The following is a 22,963-nucleotide window of genomic DNA, read 5'->3' as shown; positions in this document are numbered from 1 at the left end:
TTTTCAATAATTTTAAATAGTTAATCTAGTATATGGCGATATTACAAAAAATAATGTACAACAGATCTAATATAAAGAGCATATTTTATGATAAATTTGTATAAAACTTACACAAGTATTTGTGACAAGCGTGTGAATTGTAAATGGATTAATTTTATATATTAGTCCAAATCATTGGTGATCGATATTAATAATACAACAATAGTTTGTGATTATTCTAGACTAGTAGGCCAGAGCTCCACCGCTAACCGCATACGGCTCATATTTTGTGCTAAGTGTGTATCATTTGTCGCAGTCTCATAAAAAAAAATGGAAAATGCAAGTTCCGCAAAAAACAAGGTAGATCTCATTCAACAAGCAATTCAACAACTCATTGAATCCAAACAACCTCACCTTCATCATAACAATGATGATGATCATCATCACCTCCTCACCAATTTGCTTTCTCAGGTAATATATAATTCTAACTTCCACTAAGTTTAATTATAAAAGGTTTCATACATTATTATAGAATACGACGGTCTCACACTATGAGACGGTCCCTCTGTATCCCTTCGTCCTGATCATTTGTTTACATTTTATTAAAATTCTCATTAGAAATTAAAGAATGAAAAGAAATGATTTGAGACGGAGGAAGTATGTTAATTTTCTGTATAATACAGATTTTGCATGTCTATTTGTGGGGTGTTGTGTTAAATGAAACATTGATATGGGAATAATGGGATGTTGTTGAAGAAGCTAGTTATATGTCTATTTGGGTTTGTATTGCTGTGAGTCTACTTGTAACAAGAAATTAAAAATCAGAAAATATCAATCATGTTTTGGCTTCAACTGATTTGTGTGCAGTGGCGGAGCCAGGATTTCCCGTTAGGGGGGCGAAAAATTTCAGCGGAGGCAAACGTGAAATTTCATAAGATAAATTTGAATTTTTTTCGAAAATTTAACTAAAAACCTGGGATTTTTCCATTTTCAGCGAGGGCGACCGCCCCTGCTAGCCCCCTCACTCCACCACTGTTTGTGTGCAACTGTGCAACACACTGGCTAAGTGAGAAATGTTGAAGTAACTCCGCTTCGAGATTTTCCCCATGGTGGTTTGATTGCACAGTTTAATTTGATGATTTGATGTCTGGTTTGCACAAAATCCCGGGTTTTTGAATGGAGTTGGTTCGCAAGCCAGATCACCAGAATGCTTTATATATGAAGTCAGTATGACTGTATTGTTTTAGAAACTCAATTATTATTTGGTCAGTGTCATTTTAGGGGCTCATACCGCTTCCACGATCTTAATCGAACATCAAACCATGTGATTTATTGTGATTGTAGTCTACCGTTCCATTATGAATGAAATAAATTGCTTCAATAGTTAAGAAAAAACAAATCTGAACTTGGGCGCAGTTGGAAGCATTAAAAGCTGATGGAACCCTGGATCCACCCGAACCTGTTGCTGAATCAAAAGAAGCGTCTTCATGCAAGTCTGCTGAGACTGAAACAAAAGGCGAAGATGAAACGGAGACAAGCGAGAGTAGAATAGTAGTATCCGAAAGTGAAGATGTAGTCAAAGAACTAAAAAAATTGGAGAAGCAGAACAGAGTCACCCACTGGTTGCTGTCAGTCTTAATCCTTCTCACTGTCGCCTGGCAACTGTCCGAGGTTTCTCTTTTACTCAAGATGAAAGAAGGTGTCACCCACCCTTTCAGATCTATCGGAAACATGTTTAACGACGTGTTTAAACGCCGTCGCCCAAATGACCAACAACAATCTCAGCTGCCTCTTGTAGAGTTACCTGACCTGGTGGTAATGAATGATGAAAATAAGTCATAAAAATGGTTGCTTCTTTTGCTTGTTGGCATGTGGTTTAGTTACGCTCTCTGATACTTTTCTAAGGAGGCATCGCTTAGAGAGAGCTAATCCTTTTTGATGATATTTTTGCTTTCATTCTATTTAGTTAGAGGACAAAGATCAACAGAAATTTTGCCGGTCTTCAACGTCGCAAATGAATTAGTAGGCATCTACATAAAACGTACTTAGATGCTTTCTTTCTCGTTTGCTCTGTCTCTAATCCTTTTGAGAACTTTCTAATTATGTCTAACTGTTAAGTCATTTATAATGGACCAGTGAATTCGCTCTTTAACCTGTTTTAAGTACTAGTATAAGTCGTATAGCATACCTGTGGAGTTTATCCTGACAGTACATGTTCAATCTTCCCCGGTAAAATTTTATGATAGTTAATGGTAATCAACAGAATGGGTTTAGGCATTATTGTACAATAGTCCGCCTCGTGTAATGTTAGTGTTCCTTCACGTCGAATAGAGAAAATGTGACGGAAGCAAAGACAAATAGAGAAGAAGGAAGCAGATGATCTATGATAGTTGAGATAAAAATAACCGTGACATTTGGACATAGCGATTTTGAATGTAAATCCATTCCACAGCCCATAGAAATGCCAAAATAAAAATCTTCCGAACAGGATACGATTAAGTACAAGTAGACATCATCGCTGATTCCTTAGATAATCACAACCAGAATCAATTGGCGGTTTTCATTAAAAGACAACTAACTACGCAAAATAAAAGGCATACTGGTTTTAAATCCTGGACAAATAGAGCAAATCATGAGTGCTAACTGGGTTGAGATGCTGTACTTAAGCATAGTTCAGGCGGAAAATGTCATTATGCACATAGAAGCTCCCTTGAGGTGTTGGCATCAAATGGAACATCTACAACAGAAAACATCATACATATTGTGAGAATCCAACCTGAAATCTAGGAGATGCGTTGTAAAGTCATAAATTGAGCAGTTGATCAAAATACGAAACTGAAAAACCAAAAGCAAAACTAGTGCACATCAGATAAAGTAATCCTCGGTACAAAATCAATCAACTTCTGCATATAAAAGAGCACAATACAATTTTAAGGTTGTAAGTTTTAAAAAGAATTTGCTTTAAGAAAAAAATACTTGCTGTGAAACAGTACAACCTCAAATGTAACATGAACTCGATATTGGAATGCTCCAAGGGTGACTCGTGGTGTAATCATCCTCGACTCAAATGTTAAGAGTCGCCTAAAATGGTCAGAGACAACTAAATTTTAAGGTTGTAACTCTTGTAAGTCATGCATGGCTTCTCAAGGCAATTTTCAAAGTCCCTTCATGCTTTAAAGAAGTTTCCTAGGCAACAATTAAGGCTCCACAGAAAGGGAGTTTTTGGCCATTTTAACACTACATGCTTTAAAGAAGTTTCCTAGGTAAACGATAAAGGATTTAAGGCTCCATAGAAAGCGAGTTTTTGGCCATTTTAACACTATGGTTCGGATTGTCAAATATGAAGGCTATAATTCATGAATAAGACGCTTATGTGGGTTACAAGTTACAACAGTAGAACTGCTTTGGAAATTGTTGAGGGATTCCTAAAGGCATAGGTGGAATATGAACAACATTTGAGCCTCTATGATATGACAACAAATGCATCAAACAATTGAGCATAACATAAGCCAAGTGCTACACTAAAGATTAAGTGGTTTTGCTAGGGGTTTTAAAGTTCAAACTTGTTTTAAATTTTCAATGCAAAGCAAGTGTTTATAATCAGTAACTCGCCAAAGATAAGACTATCATTTCATGGCTAGTAAGCAGCTACAGAACTTATATATGTGACTCATTTCAGCATGCTTTTCAACACGGTAGTCAAATTCTTGATTGCCGTATGTCTAGCATCAAGTACTCCAGATTTAGTTGTCAATAAACAAACAGTAAAATTTCAGCATACTTCGGGTCTGGCTCACATGGAAGTGCTACATACATTGAGAACCCAGAAAAGTTTAGATCATCAAGTAGAACAAAACTCAAAACTATACAAAATATCAATACTGATCATAGCAAACACAATTGCTCTACTAACCACTGCCTGGATAAAACTCAAATCAAACTCACAGGACTGGGATCATCATGTTGTGTATCACAGATTCACAGCATGCTTTTCAGACTTTTTGGGGACACACTTCCTCAACTCACTACAGATAAACAATCAGGATCTACGCAAACGTATAGCAAGAACAAACCTAGAAAAATTAGCCTAAAGATCCACTAAAACTCATCAAACTCAGGTACTTGAATCATCTTTGTTGTGCATCACAACACACTATTCAGACTTTCCGGTGATGCTTCCTCAACTCACTGACAGATATATAGTCAGTATCTACTGTAATTAACAAAATTAACAGCAACATTCCTAGAAAAAACAGCCTTATAATTCCCCTAAAACTTTAATCAAACTCACGGTACTCGAATCATCAAGTAGCGCTGTTCAGGCTTTCTGCCAACACTTCCTCAACTCACTACAGATAAACAATCAAGATGTACTGTAATTAACAAATTAACAGCAACAAACCTAGAAAATTCAGCCCTAATAATTCCACGAGAACTTTAATCAAAACTCTGAGTACTCAAATCATCATGTTGTGCATCACGGATTCACAGCGCGCGACTCAGACTTTTCAGTGAAACTTCCTCAAACTCACTACAGATAAACAATCAGGATCTACTGAAATTAACAAATTAACAACAACAAATCTCAAAAAATCAGCCTAATAATTCCACTTAAGCTCTAATCAAACTAAAAGTACTCAAATCATCATGTTATACTATTCAGGCTTTCTGCCAACGCTTCCTAAACTCACTACAGATAAACAATCAGCATCTACTGTAATCAACAAACTAAAAGCAACAAACCTAGAAAAATCAGCCTAATGATTCCGCTAAAACTTGCATATCAACAACGCACAATTTAACACCAAACCGCGCAAAGTCAAAAACAGACAATAAAACCCTAATTTTACAAGCAATCACAAAATCGAAAATCGATGAACGATTCATTACGTTCAACACCACAAGGTCCACATCATCAACAACAACAGTAAAATCCACAGAATTACCAGATCAATTCCACATAATGAACAATCTATTAACAAATCCAAACAAAAAGCACAAAAAACATCCGAAATCGATAATCATCAGCGAACAACAACGACATCCTCAAGAAAACAAACAAAAACAAACAAAAAAAAAGGAAGAATTAGGAAATCGAACCTGACTAAACTTAAGAGCGTGTTGTTCGCCAGCGAGTTGAAGATTACCGGAGACGAAGACAAGCATAGCGCCATTAACAGAAGGTTGACAGTCAACAGTAGTGACGGAATGCTGACACTGCTGGAAAGGTAAAGAGGTCAATTTAGCAGTAATATTCTGAGTACCTTGAATCTTCTGACCTTCAAAAGTAAGCATGGAGGAATCTTGGTAGAGATTAGCGAGAGCAGGTCTGTTGCTGTCGAAGGTTGAGTAGTAATGCCCTACGAACGCCTTCGCTACTGCGTCTGCATCCATTGTTTTTTTCTTTTGTTTTTTTTTTGAGGGAGGAGACTCAGATTTACGCTACCTGATCTTTTGGTGCAAGAGTCAAGACTCTTCGGGTTGTTGAGATTTATGACGGGAGTGTTTGATTAAGGAGTCCAAAACCGCTACCTTTTTAAATACCTCCTCCTCCTTAACTAGATAGGATAGAAATAGAATCCTTTTTAATTTTGAATCTAGACTTGTTGTTTTTCTCAAATTATAAATTATTATCACGGAAAATTTGAGTAAATTATAAATACCGAGTTTGTTAGCATCGAAAATGTTATATAATACTCGTAACTCTCTTTATAAGAAAATTTTTGTATATATCGGTAATTGGTATCGTAGTGAGATGGGCATGCGGCATGCCTCTCTCGTACAATCCAAATACATTAGAATTTGATAGCGGATATTGGCATCCACGATTTTAAATGAGTATGAATAAATAGGTAGCCAGACGTATCTTAATGGTCAGTGGTAAATATTCAAATCGCTCGGAGCTTTTTATATTCTGCCCTACGATTTGTCAATGGTTCGTCGATTGTCTTGTGAGAATTTTGAAAGCAAATGACAATATTCTCCGTATGAAAATAGAAAACAATCCCATTGCTTTGAAGCAATGTTATACATTTGGCAGTAATATTACCGCCAAATGTATAACCATCATGAACATTGCTATCAAACAAAGAAAATTGAAACTACTAACAAAGACAAATATTATTCCGCCGATAGTGCAAACCATTCTCCTCAAGAAGCATTGCATCTCAATCAAGTACCAACGTATAACCATCATGAACAATGACCTACGCCAATGCTCGTCAAAATTATCGGCAGTCTTGAATAAGTTGGGTGGATATTTGAAGGTAAAAACATTACCTCCGTCACATACAAGAAGTGAGAGTTTGATTATGGCCATATAATTAAAGCACCAGAGCATTATCTATTTTTGCAGGTCATTCTTTTGGGCACAAATGCACAGCACCAGCTGAGAGTCTTGAGAAAGAGATCAAACTCGAGATACGAACACAATAATACTTCTCACCTTAATCCCGATTCAAAGTTCCAGGAGGTTTATACAAATACTGAAGAAATCGCCAAATGCCTAAACCAACAGTTGTTTGAATGTATATATACAACTTCCGACACTATACTCACATTCAGTTTTCACTAATTACAGTCAAACGAAACGCAGTCCTACAGCTATTAAATCCCCTTCTCGTCTCAAAAACAATGAGCCAAGGATTGTGATGCTATCTTACGGGATACTTGATCGTTTTATTCGAGTAATCTATACATAAATACACGGGGAGGCATTCTTTACAAACCTCTATTTCTATTATACAAAGAAACACTGTCCAAAAAAAGGGTTCTCAACTGTCGTTCAGTCATCCGAATCCTAGTGAAGAAACCCATATGAGTATGAAATCTTGAAAAGATATGAGAAGGGTCTTCACTTACATAAGGAAGTCGACAAGCTTGTCTCACCGTGGAAGTAAGTTTTGAGCAATTGAATGTCACCTCTCACCAGTCAAGTATGATGTGTATAAAGTAATCCTTAGTACAAATTCAATCAACTTCTGCATATAGAAGAGTACGACACAATTAGTCAACTGGATAAAAAGTAAATCCAAATAAACGAAATAATAATGCGTAATCAGAAAACACTGATAGTCGTATCTTTTTCCAACGTAAGGAGATTTAAAGTGCAGTTTTGATACTGGACATCATACATACTAGATCATCAGGACCATCTAGGACTTTACCAGCTAAAGTAGGCATATACACGGAAACCTTGAGGTCTGTCCGGTACTCAATTTTGCATCTTAACACAATGAGTAGCGGACAGCTTTGCCTGAGATGGCTTCTCGAGCTAACAATTATATGTTCCTAGTTCCAACACATCTATTTAATTCAATGATGTAACCAAGGAAGTCTTTTGCCTATTTGTTTAAGATTTAAATACGGGGTAAAAAGAACATATTTCCAATTCAGATCCTCTTCCCCTGGTGAGATATAAGCATGTGAGCCTCATTGTGGGCCGAAAAAATCAATAGATGGTTTTTCAACAAGAAATAAGCCCAAATTTGAGTCGTAACGCCAAGACACAATATTAGGAGCACAAGGATAGAAAAGCTTACTTATATGCAAAATAGAAGACGTTTACAAGCACGGAGCATCACGCAGACAAGAAGCTTGCGCCTCTGCCAATGTGACATCCCATGTGAAGTTGAGTGAGACCTACTCATTTTGGTAAGCACTTGTCTGGAAAAAGCGTGAGACTTCCCGATAGAGTTGTTCAGCTTCAAATGGTTTTGAGACATAGCCATCCATTCCGCACTTAAGGCACTCCTCGTGGGTAGCCTGGATAACGTCAGCAGTCATGGCCAAGATAGGCACATGCCAATTTGAAATGTTTCCGTAAGCCTCCGCTATCGATTCACCGTGTTGGATTCGGTCATTAATGCAACCCTCTCTTTCACGGATTCTCTTTGTAGCTTGAAATCTGCATTAAGTCCAAATTTAGAAAGGTATATTTATGAATTATTCCCTCACCAGACGGGTTCTAGATATTAAAAATATTCAAATTACAGAAAACCTTATGCTATAGATATGTTTATTAACTTATTTCACATTCCACAGATATGAACAGTAACATCCCAAAATATGCTCCGTGGGAAGAAATCTAGCATTGGAGATCGTTTCATAGAATATACAAGACGCTTACCCGTCCATCTCAGGCATTTGAATGTCCATGAAGCAGGCATCAAAGTGGTGTGGCGGTCGAAGCTTCTCCACAGCTCTTTTCCCATTATCAACACACTCCACATCGGCTCCATACTTTTTCAAAGCACCAGCCGCAACTTTAAGGTTAATAGCATTGTCATCTACGACAAGAATTTTTCTCCCGCGAAGAAGATGCTGAAGTGGCAAGCTCGGAAGTTCTCCATTGTGAAAGTTCCCCTTGTTTCCGACACCCATGGCCCGCTGCAAGGATGCTGCCAACATGCTTGCCCTAAGAGGCTTCATTATGATACATGGAGTATCAACACCGCATGCACTAGCATTAGCTTTACCATAGCTTACACTATTAACTAGAAGAAAAAGTTTAGGAGGCCTTCCGTAATTGACATTTTTCAATTTATTGACAAATAGAGCAGATTCTTTCAAATTCTTGCTCCAAACTTCCTCTTCAATAAGTATCATGTTAATTAATGACTTCCCAGAACTAATAAAAACAAATGCTTGATTCAATTCAGATGTCACTTCGACATTTATGCCAAGCCGTTGGATATGATATCTTGCCACCTTCACTCGGACTTGACTGGGGTCGATAACTAATGCTCTCATGCCTCGGAATTCGGTCGAGGTCAAATTAGATTGGTTCTTCATCTGCCGGTTCTTAATCTCATTTTCAGTCGACCCACGAGTACTAAATAAGGCGGTAAATGTGAAGGTAGAGCCCACCTTAGGGACACTAGAAAATCCAATCTCCCCATTCATCAAGCCAACCAAACACTTGCTAATACTAAGTCCTATGCCCGTGCCTCCATTTCTCGGACCAACTTGCATGAAAGGAGTGAAAATCCGAGACTGAGAATCAACGGGAATGCCACAGCCCGTATCCTCAACAGAGATAATTACGTTGACAAGACTGGGTGATGATAATGGAGCTGGGCTATTAGGCCCATCTTGACAAAAGGCTTTGAATGTGGCCCAACTTCTTTGTCTGTCTGCCACAGGCAACCCACTCAAGGTATTCTTTGCTGATAACTCCGTTTCCACCTCTATTGAATCCCTCACCTCTTCCACAAGATGGACGGTCACAAATATATGTCCTCTCTGTGTAAACTGCCAATGAAATAAAATCAATCTAATTGAGTGTATTCAGCCTATTTAAGCAATTAGTTACTCCCTCCGTCCCAGTCAATTGTTTACTTTTGGTTTTGGCACAAAGACCAAGGAAATGGGAGGGGACCATTTGTAATGGTTATTAGTGGATGACAAGTGGAGCATAATGGAGGTGTATGATCAAAATACTCGTGAAAAACTTTCTAATATAGAAAGGTAAACAAATGAATGAGACACCCTAAAATGGAATAGGTAAACAAATGATCGGGACTGAGAGGGTAATTTAGAAGGATAGAAGCTGAGCTGACCACAAAGGCTCAAAATACTACTCTCTCTGATACACTCAACTTTCCATTTGAATATTAATGTGAAGAGGAATAAGTCAAATAGGAGAGCCTCAAGGCTCCCACAAATGGCGGGGTAGGAGGTTAGGATGTACGTAACCTTACCCCCACAAAGAGGCTATTTTAGGTTGACACATAATGAGAATTGTTTCGAGAATTGCATTGCACGACTACTTCCCACAAAAAGTTTGAACCCCAAAATTTGCGGGGCATATTCCTTTTTTCCGTCATGATCCAGAATCATAGAACAGGGAGTTTTTAACTCCAAAATAATACTACTGCATGTAAAGACCTTTTGCAAGTTCACACTTACTTTGATGGAGTTTCCCATAAGATTTGTAATAATCTGACGAAATCTTCCTGGGTCACCAATAACCAGCTGTGGTACAAGCTCTGAGATATAGACCGCCAGCTGGAATGTCAAAAGTAAATAAATTAGTCTCGCAAGAAGATGAGGTAGAATTAGTCCAAATGTAGCAGCAAAGCACAAAATGGGAAGGAAGCATTCAAAGTTACCTCTATTCCCTTCTCTTGGGACTTCCCAGAAAAGAGGGATAACACATCGTCCATAATTGTACGCAAATCAAAAGTAACAGCCTCTAACTCAAGTTTGCCAGACTCAATCTTCGCCTGGTCAAGAACCTCATTGATAAGAGAAACTAGGGCTTTCCCACTGGCCTGAGCTGTCCTTACATAATCTTGTTGAGTTACATCCAAATCAGTGTCCATAAGCATGTCAAGCATCCCTACAGATTAAAGTAAAAGATCAATATTACACATTTTTTATCTTCGTTTGTTATAAAGATCTCACAGAAAAGTTGAATCATATTTACCTAGAACGCCATTCATTGGAGTTCTTATCTCATGAGAAACTGTAGCAAGGAACTGCAAGATATAAAATAAAATTATATAATGAACACAATAAGATAATTTTTCGTGTCAAGGGAGCCACAATGACAGTTTGGACGCTAAGGGCTTCAAACAAAAGTCATGAATACTACCCTCAAAGATTACCGCCTAAGCTAACTGCGCTCTGCTAATGTTGGGGTAAGGCAAAAAAGGATCACCTGCACGTTGCCTAATGATACACGCCAGAGTACAAATGCAAGGAAAAAAAGGAGGAAGCACCTACCTGTGATTTTGCAATATCAGCAGCCTCAGCTCGCTTCTTAAGCTCCATCATCTCCTGATAGTCATCCTCCACTTTGACAATCCTATTAACAGTTGCATACACTATGTGTCCAACTAGTAATGCAATGACAAGAACCCCAACCCCAGTGGTAATCGCTGCCCATGGCCACGGCGGCTTCTGCTTAAATCTGTACAAGATAGCAAAAGTAAATGTCCAAGCCAATAATTCCAATCATTCGCAGTGATATGTATTACACTTACCGTCAAAGTCAGGGTTCATGTCTTTAACTAAAACATCCTACATAAACAGGTTTGGACCAGACCATAAGGAGGGGGGAAGTTCACTTCATAAGCATAAAACAGGCCTGTCCAAACACCAATTGACAATGGATATAGTCACATGTGAGCACACTAAGCAATACGTAGGAATTATTTTAACATTAACAAACAGTCCAACTCCAAATTATAGGTGAGTTGGTTAGTAGAAATATAATTGGAATTCCAAATAAAAATGTACCCCATCTCACCTGCAACGCATCTCATGCTTTCTAGAAGGATCCCCAAAATTTAACAAGCTGACATGCTGCACATCATCGCCTGATACATCTGAACCATACATACTTATTGGGTCCGAGAGATTAGTGGTATCGTACACATTTACTAGGATCTTCTGTTTGCTAGCAAGCTGCTGAAGTAGCTTCTCTACAAGTGACTCTACATCAAACACTCCGCCTAGATACCTGTTTGAAAGCATTAGTCAGTATATTTCACAATTTAATTCTAGAACATCTGTTAGTTTACACCATTAGTGTCGGTGTAGAGCTCCAAAGTAATGGTTAGTGGGTACCCTGGGTAGTGTTTACTTTGTTTCCATCATAGAACGTGTTTTATGCACCCACTTTGCTAGTTAAGTTCCTTTGTTTTAGTTATATATATAGTTCCTATGATGCCTGTCAAAAGGTCGTTGTAATTCTAAGGTTTAAGAAAATTGCTATCTAATTTCATTATGAAACCAACAGCTGCACCAACAAAAGAAAAAATAATACTCCCTCTGTACCGGTCATTTGTTTACCTTTGGTTTTGGAACAAAGACCAAGGAAAGAGAAGATGACCAATTATTTGATGACAAGTGAACCAAATTGAGTGTTGATGATCAAATTGTTCATTGAAAGCATTCCCAAAATAGAAAGGTAAACAATTGACTGAGACACCAAAAATGAAAACGGTAAATAATGACCGGGACGGAGGGAGTAATAATTTCAAAGAATGGGAAATGAGAACTACCCATCAGTTGCTTCAAGCCGTTCCTCAAGGGAAGCACTAGAAGGAAGGTCCCTTTTATAAACAGCAAATGTCAAGATAACTCCAAGACGACCTGTTTTGAACAATGGAAAAGGGGCCGTCAGAACTCCCTTGTCAGTTGCTCTCGCCCGCAGAACATTATCACGATCATCCTATGAATACACGAGAAACTATGATCAGACAATTAGTTCAAGAGCCATAAGTCCCATAAACTAAAAGAAAGTAAGAATTTGCTTATGAGTTACTCCGTACTGCCTTCATTCCAAATTTGTTGTCCCCATTTGACATCGACTGTCAACCAATCTCAGTTTTGACCATTTTTTTCCAAATATAAGAAGAGATAACAATGTAAAAGTAGTCATGTTTGATTTACTAAAAAAAACTATGTTCATATGATCATTTCGATAAAGTTATGTGAGAAAATATCAGTCAAAGCTGACATTGTTTAATCACCAAAGTCTAATGACGACAAGATATTGTAAATGAAATTTAGGGAGAACTAAATCCAAAAGTTCAACTCCAATACGTCAGCCATTCATACAGTTATACTACAACAGCTCCCGTTAGCTGAGAACAAAGCTGTAAAAAGAGCCTCAGAAGATGCAATGTGGGACATTTATTAAGTCAGACCTACCTTTCCGGTTAGCACATCTACAGAAACCATATGGGCTATGGTGTCTTGTGCAAAGATGACGGGGGCATATTCTTTTTCAACAGGAGAAGGCTCTAGCTCTTCAATGGCAAAATCATCATTGTGAACTGCGCTTTCTTCATCCATTCTCTTAATAGTCCAGCCTTGTTGCTTCTCAAACCATTCCCTTTCAGAGTGAAGTACTCTCACAGCATATGCAACTCCACTTGTCAGAGGACGCTCAAACGCAGTTCTTTCAGTGTACCTTGCAAAGGTTTTCTGTACCAAGTTCACTTGTATTATCGTCTAGTAAGCTACTACTGTCAATCACATCAAAAGGAGTTCAAACTAAACAAAGACCAATTCGACCCTTTTAATTGAAAAGACTAAAGACTTAAACAATAAACAGCCGAGCCTAGTGTCAAGGCATTCCACACTGTAAACGTTCGACAATTTAGGGAACCAACCTGAGTTCACGCACACTATATGACATCTATAACCACTGCACTCACTATTCTCTGGTTCTTTTTACTATAAGTACTTTGTCGTAATCATTGGATGCAATTTCCAATGCAAATTTCATTATAGGCCATTTGGAAACAACCTCTCTTTAACAATTCTCTTTAACACTAAGGTGAGGTTGCTTACAACCAAACCCCCTTACTCCGCCTATCACTAGGGTATGTTAGTACACTCACAAAGAAGAGTTACTAACTGAAAATCAATGTCCCTTGGCGGAGCATCACAATTCACAAGTCCAACACCCTATTCTAACACTTGAAGCCGAGTTGAAGTAACACAAGTGAAATAAAAGTACATGACAAAACAACCCAAAAGCAAGATAAATTTCGCAATTCGGGTGAAAACCAAACCCCCTTACTCCACCTATCATTAGGGTATGTTAGTACACTCACAAAGAAAAGTTACTAACTGAAAATCAATGTCTCTCGGCGGAGCATCACAAGTCCAACACCCTATTCTAACACTTGAAGCCAAGTTGAAGTAACACAAGTGAAATAAAAGTACATGACAAGACATCGCAAAAGCAAGATAAATTTCGCAATTCCACTGAAAACCAATTACCTGATCAATAGCTGAAGGACTCATGCCATGGTGAAATGTCGAAATCAAAATGGCCATAGCCTGAATATGATTCATACTAACATTAAACTGATCCTGCAACATCCTAGCCCTCTCATCACACATGCTAGCCAAAGTCTCTTTTCTCCAATCACTTGCTAAAGAGCTTATATACCAAAAGATACAAAAACAAATAATGATCCAAATAATCACCCACCAAATCATAAGCTTCTTTCCCCAAATTTTCCTCAACTTTTTGTACCCAATATACTGATAATAAGGATGATTCATCTTACTATGATTTCCTGTCAATTTTTCCCACCAATTCAACAAAGCTTTCCCACCATCCTCGAGCAACGTCGGTTTCCCATCCATTACTCCACCACTAATCAACCAATTCATAGGGATCACATAGATTAACCAACAACATAGATATAATACCAAATGCCCAACTTTTAACCCAAACCCTACCACTTGAAGCAAATTCATCCACTACCAACAAACTGGGGTGTTCCAACTGTTAACTGTTAAGTCCTTTGAAGCGGGTTTATAGAAACAGGTGCACGAGACCGGGCCACAAGTCCACAAGCAAGTTACAAAGTACACAGCTGTCAAATTCTATACTCTTACTTAAAAAAAAAGATTCAAACTTTCAACAGAATAAATGCTGAAAATTGCAGCAAAATGAAGAACAGATAGATGCTACCTTATCCTAATCAACTTTACTTAATCAAATCAAATCAATCCAATAAACAAAAGATTCCCAAATTAACTTTACTAAAACACACACAGAATTCTGATTTATCCTCATCATTCTTCAAAACCAACAACAACCCAGATCATAAAATGATGAATAAACCATAAAAAACAACAGAAACAACTTAATGTTTGAGTGTATACCATCCGGTTTAGTCCGGACTCGAAACAACTTAATGAAAGAACATGATAAAGTAAAATAAAAACAGATTAATAATATTATCTAGTAGAGAATAGTTGAGAATTATGAGAAAATATTGAGAATTAATTATGATAATAATAATAATAATTAAAGAAAAATATGGAGGGGTTGAAAGTTGTTGCAGATTTAGACACAAGTGAAAGGTACAGTGTATGTATGTAGGTATGTACAAATTGAGCAAAGCAAAAAGGGGGTTTCAAACAAGAATTGGATTCATTTTTTTGGAGAAAAGGGGTTGGATTTTGGATTAGATTACGTATTTTTTTGACAGTGGTAGAAACAACAAGCATCTGTAGATGAAAAAAATACACGATTAAATTAATTAAAATAATTAGCGAATGAAATGGGATAAGATAAAAACACGGTATCAACTGTTTAGACGAATAAATATGGTTGCGCTGCGCATTTGTCTGCTAGCTTTTAGCCATTTTATTATCTTTATCTTTCTACTGGATTAATAACAAACCGGTTTGAACGTAAAATGTTTAGATATTAGCAAAAAAAATTGTCTTATTTATGCAAGTTGGATGCTATTTGGTCTATTTTAATTCTAAGATGGATATACTGATATATGTATTGAGAGAGACTAATTTATTTGAATATTTTATCCGGCGACCCGTCTCCTCTCTTCCGATTAACCCTCCTCCCCTTTCTTACCCACACCCGGTTCTAGATCGTACGGGTTTGCCCGTTCCTCTCGGTCTGCGTGGTGTATGTGGGTTGTTCGGGTTTTATCGGATGATTTTGTTGAGGTGGTGTGGCAGGGTGGTGCTTGGATCTGGCGGTGTTGTGGGTTGGTAGGGAGGCGGTGGCTTTCGTTTTTTTTCCTATGTTCCGCTTTGTTTCCTTTATGTTTTTGTTTAATTTCCGCTTTCGTTTTTGTTTCGTCTCTCTTTCTAAGGGCTCTGTCCCCGTCTATCGGTGGTGTCCTTCTCTCAGTTTGAGAGCTTTCGTTTTCTGGTTCGTTTGCAGATTTCTAATAAGTCAGCAGAAGATCAACGTTGTTATAGATCGTTATATGGTTTTACATATTTTGTCCAATTCATGTCTACAATCAATCACGTCAAAAGAAATGGATACTCGTCAAGGAAGATTCGGAGACCCTCTTATGGATGAAAGCCTTTTGCGGCGAATCGATGATAGAGACTCTGTTGCGGTGTTTCATTCTTTGAACAAGAATTTATTTCCTATGGTTGTAATCGATTTGTACCCGATTGAGTTTGACATATGTTGTAGATGTTGTATGACTTTTTATTAATGATAATGATCTTTTCTCAAAAAAAAAAAAAAAAAAAATTACAATTCATCACTTTAATTTTACATATTCATACATGTTATCTTTGTTTTGCTATATACAAATATGTATATTTTTTCTGTTTATGCGTCATAATAGTTATGGAGTACTAACGAGTTTTTTTGTGTGCACTCTTCTATTTAGGCTGCAGCACATTTTCAAAGTTCAAAGTTGATAATTCTTAAGCCCGATTCTTCAATTTGGTGAATAACATTAAACCTTTCATAAGAAAACAAAGTTACAACGCATTCTTTCATATATAATATTGTATACCTCATATAATTGATGAAATTACAGCTTTTGTTGCTTGAAATACATGTCTTAAGCGCTTTAGATATTACAAAGAGCGGAGTATATAATTTGATTAAGGGGAAGTGTTTGAAAGTGGTCTAATTTTGTGGTGGATAATAGTGAATGACACATTTTATTTAGAAAAAAATAATTAGTTTTAGTTGCTAATCAATAGCACTTTAGAAGAGAGTACAACGCATGCGGCATGTATGTTACTCCTTTATTGTATTTTTAGTCCTTTTATAGACGATCGTGTCGCAGCATGACTTTGTTTTGTATATGTAGTACATCTTTATAATAAACTTACTATAATATTGTGACCTTATAACTATTTTTATTAGTTAACCAATTTATATTATTCGTAAATGCTTTATTATTTTTGGTACTTCTTGAACTTCAAATTTTAGATGCCTACCACTAAATATAGTGTGAGATCGTCTCTCTCAAGCGGTTTACTTGGTCTTGCAACATGTAGGACAATATGATATATTACGACGACATAGATAACCTTTTTAAATGGCTTCTTTAAATTGGGAGTTAATGGGATCAAATCGTTTTTTATCTTACGGTTAACAATTCAAAGAGATTATTTTCAAGCAATTTAGACAATTAAATAAGAAACAACCCGTGCATTGCACGGGTATCAAAACTAGTTAAATTGTAAAATGAATTGAGCTAGGCTGAGCTCAAGTTACATGACTTGAGACAATTTAAAGTGAATCATCGCTGGACTTAATGGACCAAGCTCCTATTCTTTTTTAGTAAAACGTTCAAAACAAAACTAAACTCATGACATGACTTAATTGTTAATTGAACTGAAATGAATAACGCAGCTGAACTAAGAGAGCTTAAACTGAACTAAAATAAACTTATGTAATTTGAACTTAATAAAAATTAGTTGTGAAAAACGAGTTTAGTAATATTTTGTTGTTTTAATTTCTTCAAACCAGTTCATAGGGCTACTAAACAATTCTTCATACTAACCTGGTGTATGATTTACGATTTATGTCGTATATATCAGTTTTTATTTCACTACAAAAAATGAATGAATGAAATCGCCATTATGATTAAGCTAAAGTAACTAAGCTAGATCGGTTGGTTGAGCTCAAAGAACAAAATGTAACACCATATAGACATATACACTATTATTGTACGTATTCATGAACTCTCTACGATATTCAGCTTTATGCAAATATCTGCTAAAATCAGAAAGAGTGTTATTCACAGCTTAAATTTAGATCAATTCAACAACATATTACCCTTGGCTCAGACATTTTTACCCAAAAATTTAAAGGTATAGTTTTAGCCACTTGTTACGACTGCCTACAAAGTGGTACTCGTACTTTATGATGAGTAACACAATCATACATGAATATTGAAACTCGATTGGGTACAAAGCAAAGCAAAGCAATGGCAAAGTTGTTCCCTTTGGTTGGAATGACTACATGTCAAATAATTGGCATCTCACTTGAGAGTTGAGGTAAACCCCAACCCACCCCACTAAATAATGATTGTCCAACTTCATCAAAATTATAAACCAAAATATCGTTGCACCAAACACATTTGTTTCACTATATAGTGGGGGTGTTTTCTGTCAACCACCTCATCGAGCATAGTAACTTTACATACAGTGTTTGCATTTCGTTAGTCTTTTTTAGGACGATGATATCCGTTAAAATAATACTCCCTCCTATTCTATATATTCTTCCTATTTTCTAAAACGGATTATTCAGGTTTTCTTCCTCTTTCTTATTTTGGAAACTTTTCCTCTTATTTTATTCATTTCTCTCTCCTATCACCAACCCCACTCAACTCTTTTACTCATATTTTATTACTTTCCTTAATGTTTTGGCCCCACCATTTCTTATTTAACTCATAATTATTCATCCTTCTCTCCAACTACCAAACCCCACCCAACTTTTTACTCTTATTTTATTATTCTCCTTAATTCTCGTGCCCACAAACAAGGGGAAGAATATATAGAATTGGAGGGAGTATTAAGTACTACTTCCTCCCATCCAGACCAAAGGTTACAGTTGCTTTTTGGCACTATTCATGGTCGTAGGGAATCTTTGATATTATTCTTAATCTATAAGACAAAATATAATCATGTGAGATCTTGTTTGATTTATCGTCATGAATGCTATAAGAATATCAATTTTTTATAATTTTTAATGATGTGTAACTAAAGATATGCACGTTACAAAACGTGCCTCGACAAGTGTGATAAAGCAACTGTAACCTTTGGTCTGGATGGGAGGGAGTATATTATTTTGAGTAATGATAAATACAATTCAATATTTAAGAAATTAAAAAAGGAAATAAATATTTAATATATGCATTAACTGTATTAATTTATGTGTAGTTTATACTCTAATTTCTAAATTAATACCGAATTAGGAAGGGTATTAAATATTTATCATTTTCCTATAAAAAATGTGTCATAACGGTATATGTTAATGAGACTCAAATAAAACTTTAATGGTTAATATGGCATTGAATTATGAAATATTGTTTTATTAATTCAATTTTCCGTGATATTTTTTGTAAAACTTCTCAATTTTAACATGTATTCTTAGGACGCATTTTAGAAAAACCGTTAATCTTAACTGAGACGACAATATCCGTTTTAATGATCCGTTTTAATGATAAAACAGAACTATATACATCCACTTAAATGACAGCAAGCTTAACTTTTTGCTATTACCTAGACAGTAACTCATTTCATATGATACCTATTTGAATCTATTTTATCATAAATTGGATATTGTCGTCGTTTTAAACAAATACTAGTTTAGGACCCGTGCAAAATTGCACGGGCAATATAAAAAAAGTTTTTTAATAATATTTTAAAATTTCAATTTGTTGTTATAAATATTTAGGGTGTCTTAAAACAAATGGAGGCTCAGTACACCACAGAAAAATGAGGCTTCAAATATGAATGCACAAGTGTACTATAGTCCGCGGTTTTTATTGGCTTTCATCTATAAAGCTTGTAAAGTCGGTGACCAAAACAGGAGGCCCGATTCCCGTGCCCGTAATTACCCAGGGCCTAGACGCCCCTGATAAGATAATATTAGTTTAAATATATGATATCAAACACAAAAAAATACATTAGAAGAACTCACTTGAAAATCAAAATAAAATAATTAAAATGGACTCCTACAAAAGATCATCCTATGAAGATATATAACATTTAGGCCATGTTTTTTTTTTTTGACATAATTTCAGTTTTTATAAGTTTAGTTAAGCTCCATGTATTAAGTTAAGTTAAGTTCAGTTCAGCTTCATTAACTCAACTTATTATTATTGTTATTATTATTATTATTATTATTATTATTATTATTATTATTTATTTTTATTTTTTTTTATAAAAGGATGCGCGCAGCTTTCATTAAAAGAAAAATAAAAGTTTACATGAAATTGGTGGGGAGCCGAGAAATAATCTGGGCTCCCACACCCTTAGCAACAGCAAAGCTAAGTCTAGTAAAAATGTAAGCGGCCACCCGAGCCCCGCATCCTGAGATACCGAGAATTTCTGGATCCGCTTGAGCAAGGAAACAAAGATCAGAACCAGTTCCCAAGTGATGAGAAAGATATAAAATAAAAATTTAATCATAAACTTGTTAGTATCTTATTTAACAACTTGAGGTCCTATTATTGGGTTTATATAGTCGGCACAAATTCTCATTTAAGATAAATATATCCGTCTTATCTTTAAGATGGGTTAAGTCTTATGTACTGTATAAAGTGGGGTGTTACTTGATCGGTTTTATTTTTAAGACATATGTATGAAAGACCTATTTGTGTAGTCGGTTGAACTCTTAAAAGGATTTTAGATTCTTAGGACCGAATTAGTGCAGTCCGTCTTGCTTCAGACCGCAAGTTCCGTCTGAAACAATAAGACCTCTCGCAAGTGTGAAGCACATGGGTGGTGGGACACCCCATGTGTTTTCCCACTCACTCCCTAAATGAGTTTTTTGTGAGAGAAAACGGTATCCGTCTTACATTTTAGACGGATCTTGCGGTCTGAAATAAGAATTTGTGGAATTAGTCGGATGTATAGTTGACACAATAAGTCTTGCTTTAGACGGTCTGATATAAGACGGATCAAATGTCACCATTTTTTTATAATAGAATGTAATCATTTAATGACAAAATATTATAATTAAAATTGTCATTTTTTATCCTGAAAATAATGGTAATATTTGATGAGAAAATAGTAGATAAATATATCGTAAAATGACTATATTTGGTCCATCTTATTTCAGACGGGAAATAACCCGTCTGAAATAAGAATCTGCGTAGATAAATATATCCGTCTTCTCCATAAAATGTGTTAAGTCTTATGTATAAAGTGGGGTATTACTTGATCATTTTTATTTTTAAGACAAATGTATGAAAGACCTATTTGTAGAGTCGGTTGGACTCTTAAAAAGGATTTTAGATTCTTAAGGCTGAATTAGTGGGAGATATAGTAGATACAATAAGTTTTGCTTCATTAAGTCTGAAATAGGACGGATTAAATGTCATCATATTTTTAATTAAATGTAATTATTTAATGCAAAATATTATAACTAAAGTTGTTAATTTTTATCCTGAAAATAATGGTAACATTTTATGAGAAATAACTATATTTGGTCCATCTTATTTCAGAGGGGTTAATAACCCGTCTGATATTAACCGGTCTAAAATAAGAACATGTGTAGTAGATATAATCAGCCATATGAGAATGGGTAAAACGGGAAATAATGTGGTGGGCCTGGGACATGATATTAATAGCAATTGGTCTCCCTTGTGACGGGTTACCATTTGTGACGGATATTTTGTGAGAAAATGGTAACAAAATGGGTTAATGGAGAAAGGGGACCACATGAATAGTGTTGCAGAGAGAGAAAAAGTGGGTACATTGTGAGGTAAAATGGTATCCGTCTTCAGCGTGTGACGGATATGTCATGTCTTCAATGAGAATTTTGTGTATTAATAGTGGGTTTTAATATGAGAATGGGTATGACTATATATAGTATAGGGTGGAGGAGGTAGGCGGGAAAAACAAAATCAATTGGTTTGTGTTTTATTATTTTATATAGATTATACTCTGTAAGTACTTATATAACTATTAAAATGATAAACGAATTTAATAAACATTGGCGAGGAACCTGTTCACGAAACTATTTTATTAAATGTTATTAAACTATGTATACATCCAACAATGACTTGATCGAGAAATTGAAAATGAAATATGTAAACAAATGATCAAGATGATAAGATTAGAAAATGACAAAGTTGATAAAAATGAGTAATAACCAAAAGAAAAATAAAAATAGCATGAAATACTACTACTTCGTACTTCTTTCGTCCTAATTATTTTTTTACTTTTTTTATTTCTAAAGATGTCTATTTTAGTTAAAGATAAACGAATTATGAATTATTATACAACAATTATAAATTATAATCCACTAGTAGATATAGAGTAACAAGATTAAGCATTTTTGTTTATATAAAAAGTATTTTAGGAGGACGAGTCTTTGTTTTGAAACATTTACGTACACGGGACCCTAGTCCCTACTAGACATTAACTTACTCCCTCCATTCAACTCCACTTTGCAACTATGCTTTTTGCGCGGGTATTAAGAAACGGATTAAAAAAACTAGTAAAAGTACATAGGGAAAGGGAATGGTGGGGTTAAAGATATTAAAAAAATATAAAGGTGAGTTTTATGGTGGATTTGTGTGGGGTATGAATGACATTTTTTGTAAATATAGATTTTCAATAAGGATAGAAAGGTCTTTTACATGTCCAAATACGGAAACCTGTAAAGTGGAGTTGAATGGACGGAAATAGAATACTTGTAAAGTGGAGTTGAATGGAGGGAGTATATGATTATCCGCCGTGGCAACGTGTTGCTTACACTGGTTTTTTTTTTTTTTTTTTTTTTTACTTTTACTTTTTATTTTATTTTTAGAAAACAATTATACCTTATGTCACTTGTTAAAGCATGTCTTAGAATATTCCACACAAATAGCATCTAATACTTGCCACTAGCTCGAACTCCAAGGGGAGTAGTTCATCTCCTATACATTGTCATCTTTCCCTACATCACACTCTCAGAGTTTTTTCAAGGGATAATATTTCTTGTAACGGATACCGTTATAAGCTTGTGACGGGTTAAGTATTACTCATATGGGTAGATAAAATAACAATTAAAGTACATATAGGGAATTACAAATGATTGTCTTATTAAGCCATATGTGAGTTTTACTTGACCCGTCACAAGGTTGTGACGGATATCGACCGTCACAAATGACTAAATGAGAATTTGTGATAATAAATATGTATAATCATAATGTTAACACAATTATAAAATGATATTTGTGGAAATTATAACTTACAATGTTTTCACTATGTGTACGTATTGTACAAGTATAATTATCGGTGGCGGAGCTCAGATTTGAATTCAATTACAAAAAAAAAAAAAAATCAAAAGAGACAAATTGGTAATAATGGTATCAGAAAAAACACGGAAAAAGATAAAGATTGTTAAGGAGGAGTATTCTATAATTACAAGATTTCACTCGTTTAATGGACTTTCAATAACATTATATTATTCAAACAATATTATAGTTGTTTCTTGAAGGAAACAGAACTACATTTATTTGTTTATTATTTACAGGATCGTAAGATCCTCAATACGTTCATA

At 35.6% G+C, this 22,963-nt stretch overlaps 3 protein-coding genes across 4 annotated transcripts; 1 reads left to right on the top strand and 2 right to left on the bottom strand.

The window, feature by feature from the left end:
* Positions 1-195: 195 nt before the first annotated feature.
* Positions 196-2,184, top strand: LOC141637772 (uncharacterized). Its single transcript, XM_074447186.1, has 2 exons — positions 196-450; positions 1,396-2,184. Exons 1-2 carry the CDS (start codon positions 310-312, stop codon positions 1,819-1,821), a joined length of 567 nt encoding a protein of 188 aa, XP_074303287.1. The 5' UTR covers positions 196-309; the 3' UTR covers positions 1,822-2,184.
* Positions 2,185-2,406: 222 nt separating this feature from the next.
* Positions 2,407-5,537, bottom strand: LOC141637800 (nuclear transport factor 2B-like). Its single transcript, XM_074447224.1, has 2 exons — positions 5,080-5,537; positions 2,407-2,716 (listed from the first exon to the last, which is right to left on the bottom strand). The coding sequence occupies exons 1-2, from the start codon at positions 5,371-5,373 to the stop codon at positions 2,642-2,644; spliced, it is 369 nt and encodes a 122-aa protein (XP_074303325.1). The 5' UTR covers positions 5,374-5,537; the 3' UTR covers positions 2,407-2,641.
* Positions 5,538-6,462: 925 nt separating this feature from the next.
* On the bottom strand, positions 6,463-15,164 carry LOC141637799 (histidine kinase 3). Of its 2 annotated transcripts, none has more exons than XM_074447222.1 (11): positions 13,723-15,164; positions 12,643-12,918; positions 11,991-12,160; positions 11,234-11,446; positions 10,708-10,894; positions 10,409-10,460; positions 10,092-10,321; positions 9,889-9,987; positions 8,108-9,231; positions 7,521-7,885; positions 6,463-6,959 (listed from the first exon to the last, which is right to left on the bottom strand). In XM_074447222.1, the coding sequence occupies exons 1-10, from the start codon at positions 14,206-14,208 to the stop codon at positions 7,621-7,623; spliced, it is 3,102 nt and encodes a 1,033-aa protein (XP_074303323.1). In that variant the 5' UTR covers positions 14,209-15,164; the 3' UTR covers positions 6,463-6,959; positions 7,521-7,620. The 2 variants fall into 2 exon arrangements, with proteins under 2 accessions (XP_074303323.1, XP_074303324.1); XM_074447223.1 differs by having other exon boundaries at positions 12,643-13,308; positions 13,525-15,072.
* Between the last annotated feature and the right edge of the window lie 7,799 nt (positions 15,165-22,963).

Source organism: Silene latifolia, unplaced genomic scaffold (genome assembly GCF_048544455.1).
Source record: "Silene latifolia isolate original U9 population unplaced genomic scaffold, ASM4854445v1 scaffold_144, whole genome shotgun sequence".
NCBI classification, from domain to species: domain Eukaryota; kingdom Viridiplantae; phylum Streptophyta; class Magnoliopsida; order Caryophyllales; family Caryophyllaceae; genus Silene; species Silene latifolia.
The sequence above is the reverse complement of the archived record's forward strand: the minus strand, read 5'-3'. Positions and strand labels throughout refer to the sequence as shown.

Excerpts from the sequence above, each read along its gene's own strand:
- LOC141637772 (XM_074447186.1), top strand. The coding sequence starts at position 310 with ATGGAAAATGCAAGTTCCGCAAAAAACAAGGTAGATCTCATTCAACAA. Across the intron at positions 451-1,395 it reads TCACCAATTTGCTTTCTCAG|TTGGAAGCATTAAAAGCTGA; the intron begins GTAATATATAAT and ends ACTTGGGCGCAG.
- LOC141637800 (XM_074447224.1), bottom strand. The coding sequence starts at position 5,373 with ATGGATGCAGACGCAGTAGCGAAGGCGTTCGTAGGGCATTACTACTCA. Across the intron at positions 2,717-5,079 it reads ACGCTCTTAAGTTTAGTCAG|ATGTTCCATTTGATGCCAAC; the intron begins GTTCGATTTCCT and ends TTTCTGTTGTAG.
- LOC141637799 (XM_074447222.1), bottom strand. The coding sequence starts at position 14,208 with ATGAATTTGCTTCAAGTGGTAGGGTTTGGGTTAAAAGTTGGGCATTTG. Across the intron at positions 10,895-11,233 it reads AAGCATGAGATGCGTTGCAG|ATTTAAGCAGAAGCCGCCGT; the intron begins GTGAGATGGGGT and ends TATCTTGTACAG. Across the intron at positions 10,461-10,707 it reads CTGATATTGCAAAATCACAG|TTCCTTGCTACAGTTTCTCA; the intron begins GTAGGTGCTTCC and ends TATATCTTGCAG.